This window comes from Electrona antarctica, assembly GCF_951216825.1.
Source record: "Electrona antarctica genome assembly, chromosome: 22".
NCBI lineage: Eukaryota > Metazoa > Chordata > Actinopteri > Myctophiformes > Myctophidae > Electrona > Electrona antarctica.
Window position 1 is genome coordinate 11,364,525 of NC_136805.1, and position 6,060 is coordinate 11,370,584.

Consider the following 6,060-nt stretch of genomic DNA (forward strand, 5'->3'; position numbering starts at 1 on the left):
CCCAAATGAGCACATAGACTTTAGAAACTAAACTACCAACATTTATAAGGGACAGTACAGAAAAACCAGCCCGAAGTTGCTTATAATATGACATGGCAACACTGCCACTTTGACATCTACAAGCTCAAAATGTGTCACATGAGCTTCTAGATCTGCCATTTTTGAAACATTTGACAATCTTTTAAACTTTGAAAATCTTTAATACAAATCTTTTGTGGGGTCCCTGACACAATATTTTCAGATGTGGGTCCGCAGCCAAATACATATCAATCTGGGGGCACTTGACATGTTTGTGAAATTCCACTTTGAGCCACAATACTGCTGCACCTCGAGTCCAATGTGTCTACAGTAATATACGGATATGTTCAAGAAGGTAGTGTTACTGTAGATCGGTTATGAATGCAGTTATAATAACAACCACTCACAAATCCAATAAACACCACTTTACACTGAAATATATTGGTATACTGTATGGATTATCATAATATGCCAAAGGTTAACAGAGAAAATCACAGTAAAGGAAGCAAACCTATGGAACTCTTTGCCTACGGTTCTAAAAGTAGAGACGGATGGTAACGTGTTCTACAGAGGACTCAAACTACAGTATATGGTTGAAATCAAAGCAACTGTGTTCACATGTATAGCTTCTGACTGAGTGATTATGTAATGGGTATTGTAATTTTGCTGTAAATATTAGAATGTATAATTTCTTGTATTTGATTGGGTGTTTTTTAAACTATAGTGTCACTGTATTTTTTAAGTGGTGAAAACTAGCACAGTATGTGCTAACACACTGTAAACAATGCATCTACAATTTGTACAACTGTGCAATGAGCAATGTAATTGTTATGTCCATATCAAATAAACAAACATATTTGTGATTCAGTATTCCTTTATGGTATTGAGAAGACATGTGAACAATAATAAAATCCATACAAACAATAATTTTGCAATACAGAGACATTTGAAATGTCACATAGGAAATAAAAAGTTTAAAAAAAAAAATGAAATGTCACATAGGCTACTGCATACAGGTATAGTAGCCTAACAATAATAGAGGCTGCTGTTATCAAATTCAAAGTCATCATTATATTCTGCCATGGACATGGTCATGTGTAATGAAAAATAAGCCAATTGGGAAAAAAGCCACTGCAAAAATATCCAGTGTCCCATTGAAGCAATAACTTATTGGATAATTAGACACTAAGGAAGACATGTTTTTGTTTGTTCTACTCTGTATGCAAATGGCCTGGTAATTCATTGCTTGACATAACGCTAGCTACATTTCACACTATACTGATTTAGTTCTATCATCCAATGTAAAAAATAAAAAAAAAAGTCATCTGCATCACTGGATAAACACTGACATTGGCTACTATACTGTGAACATTTGCAGCAACACAACTTTACATTACCTTCTGCCTATCTTTATTCTTCTCTCACTTGTTGAAAGCGTTTCATTATTATTCCCCTTAAAGAATTAATCTCATTCAGGTGGGCTACCATGGCAACGATGACAAAATGTCCACAGTTGAGTTGAGGCAGCTTGTATGGGAGTCAGAACAGGCATTACATCATTGGACGCACATACAGACACATGCACAACTGCGCACACATGCCTGCTGCACACTGGAATGTATACGCAAGTCTGCGCCGATGTGCAGGTTTTCTTGGATGCATGAGCATGCACACACGCAAGTACTATGTAAACACACAGAACACCCCCCCCCCCCCCCCCCCCCCATTACACTTTAGCCCCTTTTAGATGTCGTTTGGCTGCGGGGTGAGCACAGAGCAAATGAGCCATCCTTGAGTCAACTGCTCTTTGTGTGTGTGTGTGTGAGAGAGAGGTTGTACCCTGGAGTTGTCTTTGTATTGGCACAGCAGAGACAGGGGATTCAACATTATCATGTTTACATGCCACCTGTCCGCACCTCATCAGTCTTGTTTTTCTTTGTGTGCTTCATTTAATCTGTTCCAGGAAAACATCCAGCAGCTATGGTTGCGATAGAGCAGCAAAACGTCCCATTTGTCTAAAATCACAAGTGTTATCCTTACGCAGCGAGTCAGAGTCCAGGAGATAACAAAGCCTCTGGTCCATTTTCTGGTCCAAGTATTAGGTGAAGTCCTTCAGCTGGAGAGAGAGGGAGCGTGAGGGAGAGTGTTTTCCAGAGACTAATTAAAATATCCCATTTGAAAAAGGAAAGTTTTTCCCTCTTTATCCTTCATGGCTTATTTTTTTTGAATCTTTAATAGAAATCCTGTGTCTGCTTATTCTGGATGGGACGAAATGTCACATGTTCTTCGTTCCCACTGCGTTAAAGGAGAATTCCATGCTAGAATGCTTTCTTACCTTTCTTTGTAGTTGTTACGTCCCCACCAAAGAGGTCCAGGTGTTTTTTTTGTGCAAAAACTCCTTATTGGCTATTTCCCCTACCATAAGCCCTCAATGAATTGCATTGAATGGAAATTGAATGGGGCTATGGGGTGTTGTGCTAATTCACTTATTTCCATCGAAATAAGTAGTAAAGTGTGCTGCTTGGGATATTATTTACATTATGAAGAGAGGATATATACAAAAGAATAATTTTGAGCGATGGAAATAAGCGAATTAGCACAACACCCCATAGCCCCATTCAATTCATTTAGGGCTTATGGTAGGGGAAATAGCCAATAAGGAGCTTTTGCACAAAATAACACCTGGACCTCTTTGGTGGGGACGTAACAACTACAAATAAAGGTAAGAAAGCCTTCTAGCATGGAATTCTCCTTTAAGCAGCAAATCTCCTAATGAGCAACCTCCAGGCTTGAGAGATACAGAGAGCATCCTAATTCAAAAAGCACTTATCCCATTTTAACAAGGGGATATATATATATATATATATATATATATATATATATATATATTTAAAAAAAAATCTTTAGTGGCTTCTGCTCTGCCGCATGACCACACTGCCATCCCTGCCATCTGCATCCGTCAGGTTGTATCGCTCTGTCACGGCAGCGTTGCTGTGATGGTCTACATTGGGCTGGGCAGGCAATAGCAAAGTGCGGAAGTAACATCTGAAGGTGTCAGAGAAGCAGGCGTAGAGGATGGGGTTAGCACAGCTCCAGGCGTACGACAGCAGGACCGCAAACTCAAAAGCCCGGGCGAAGTTCGCGACGTCATTCGCGAACACCGAGTAGAAGTTGAAGGTGTAGAAGGGAATCCAGCACACACCAAACACCACCACCACCGCTACCACCATCTTGGTGACCTGCTTCTCCAGACGGTGACTCTCCAGGCTGGGACTGGTGCCGGCCCCCACCTGCCGGTAGCGCTGTTACAGATTACAAAGTTTAAGTAATGATTTCATCAAATGATTTTCATGATTTGTCATACGAATCTTTACGATTATATTTCTTTAATCTGTCTTTTTGGCTTCGTAATCAAAAATTGCACAGGGCAGATATGACATAACTTACGAATTAGCGTTATCAATAAACAATTGTATACTTAAGAAAATAGCTGATCTACAAGCTTACAACGCACGTCGTTTCTCAAATAACTGATTAGATGATGTAATAGTGATATGCCTACCTGGCGGAGCCGCTGGGAGCGCATGGTGTACACCAGAGACGCGTAGGAGGCACTCATCAACGTGAACGGCAGCAGGAAGCCCAGCACGAACGTGTAGCTGATAAACGCCAGCATCCAGATCCTAGGGTCAGAGCCCGGGGGCGGGGTCAGCGTGCAGGCCCCCTGGTAGACAGAGACGTGGAGTGCCATGGGGAGGACGGGCACCAGCGAGAACAGCCAGAGGACAGCAGACACCACCTTGGCATTGCGGGGTGTCCGCCAGTGGGCAAAGCGCAACGGGTCCACCAGGGCCATGTAGCGGTCCACGCTCATCGCGGTGAGAATGAACACGCTGGTGAACTGGTTCATGGCGTCCAGGACCATGAACAGCTTGCAGAACAGCTCACCAAACACCCACTCGTGGCGGAAGTTCTGGATGGCGACGAAGGGGAGGCTCACCATGAACAGCCCGTCAGCCAGCGCCAAGTTGAAGATGTACACTGTGGTGGCGGACGCCATCTTGTCCAACTTCAGGATGGCGACCATCACCAGGATGTTCCCGGCCAAGCCCACCGTGCACACGGCCAGATAGATGATCGTCATGGTGATGCCGAAGCCATCCAGGGGGATGGCCATCCAAGCTGGAGCTGCCGGAGCTACAGACATGCTGTAGTTATCCACGTCGTGATCCAAGTAGTTCATTTTAATTTAAAAGTAAAAAGAAAGTGAAAAGGTGATTAAAATATTTTGTGAAAAGGGAACTTATATTGGAAAAAGACTACTCGCAGACTACTCTTGACACTAAAAATGTATCCAGGAAGAGAGGATAAACAGATCAAACAATCCTAGCCTAGAAGAAAACTGAGTGAGGAATCACCACCACTCCAGGTTCAGAATCAGACCAACTTCAAAGTCCCTCTTCCTCACCATACAGCCCCTGTTTTCCCCTCACTCTTAAAAACCTCTCAAAAGTTGATGCCTGTGATGTTCTGTTGAGAAGCATGCCGACTCCGGCTGACTCCTGTGCGCGCACACACACACAGCAGAACTGAAAATGAGCTGGACGGGTGGTCGGTAGGTCGAATGGACGTCTGCCTGAGCGCTCTCTCTCCCCCTGGGAGTCCTTTTATATCCCCACAAACATCTTTAGGAGTGCGTCTGCTGGATGGTGTGCAAGTGTGGACATTCCCTCGTGTCAGGCTCCAGACAGTGTGAAAAGCTCCAGCTTGACTCTCCACGCCCCCACATACACGCACACACTCCCTTCAATGGCTCTTCACTCCCTGGGCTGTTTCCAAGGTAGTGCCTGGCCCCATCTGCTACAATACTTTTGTTTTCATAACTCCCTACTCTTCTACAAAGTCTCTCTCGGGGGGGCACTACTCTGAGCACACAAACAGTCAGAGGGGACATACACACAAACACAGAGATCCTATATATATCAGTGGTTCCCAAACTTTTGTGTCAAGGACCCCCAAAACAACATTTATTAGGCCATGGACCCCCATTTGAAAACATATGCCAGTGACCCCGATGAGGGGGGATTCTTACGGCTCTAGCAGTGATTCCGAAACATATTAATTTCATGGACCCCCCAGTTTCACACGCATTATGCTACGGACCCCCGGTTTAATGGCATTTCTATCTCTGGTACCCCAATTTATATTGTAAAACCACTGTTTTTAACTCTGAGAGTGTACAAATGGAACCAAATGGACCCGTTAGGGTCCATTTGTACATTTGTACACTCTTAACTATCTATAATTGAGCTAGGTACCCCCAGGGTTCCCCAGACCCCACTTTGGGAACCCATGCTATATATATATATCATGGAAAAGTTCCTTTTCTTTCCGTATTATAATTCAGAAAGTGAAACTTTCTCGATATTGTGCATTATTAAAGTGAAATATTTAAACCAGTTATTGTCATGGTTTGAGACAAGGAGAGATAGGACCCAAGTGCAGGACAGACAAACGGAGGCTAAGTACAATGCAAGAGGTTTTAAGCAGCAAGAATACACGAGGAGAGAAGGAATAAACAACTTACATTGATTTGATGATTGATGAACTGACAAAAGAACTGAAAAACCAGGGGAGTATAAATATATAAGGACACAGGTGAACTCAACTGAAAATCAACACAGGGATTGGCTGGGGGACTAAGAGGACACAGGTGAATTCAACTGAAAATCAACACAGGGATTGGCTGGGGGACTAAGAGGACACAGGTGAACTCAACTGAAAATCAACACAGGGATTGGCTGGGGGACTAAGAGGACACAGGTGGAGAACAAAAACTAATACAGTACAGGTTAGACAAAGCAGGCAAACAGTAACAGGGCAGACAGGAAACACTAGGAACAAAATAAAAGCACACAAGGGTAAGGTAAAACTCAAACTGGAACTAGGAAACCAAGAACACACAATACTTCAAAAATCACAGGAGCACAACAGAAAAGTAAAACACCAACTAAAACTAAGAACAAGGAACACTAGAAAACA

The 6,060-nt window shown here is 43.1% G+C and overlaps 1 protein-coding gene across 1 annotated transcript; it reads right to left on the reverse strand.

Moving 5' to 3' along the window:
- Window positions 1-874: 874 nt before the first annotated feature.
- LOC306915488 (somatostatin receptor type 5) lies at window positions 875-5,676 on the reverse strand. The gene is made up of 3 exons (XM_079492831.1): window positions 5,606-5,676; window positions 3,581-4,226; window positions 875-3,320 (listed from the first exon to the last, which is right to left on the reverse strand). Exons 2-3 carry the CDS (start codon window positions 4,223-4,225, stop codon window positions 2,922-2,924), a joined length of 1,044 nt encoding a protein of 347 aa, XP_079348957.1. The 5' UTR covers window position 4,226; window positions 5,606-5,676; the 3' UTR covers window positions 875-2,921.
- Window positions 5,677-6,060: the final 384 nt, after the last annotated feature.

Bases quoted from the DNA above. Each gene is read 5' to 3' on its own strand.
- LOC306915488 (XM_079492831.1), bottom strand. From the start codon at position 4,225: ATGTCTGTAGCTCCGGCAGCTCCAGCTTGGATGGCCATCCCCCTGGAT. The intron at 3,321-3,580 runs GTAGGCATATCA...AATCTGTAACAG, and splicing joins GCTCCCAGCGGCTCCGCCAG to CGCTACCGGCAGGTGGGGGC.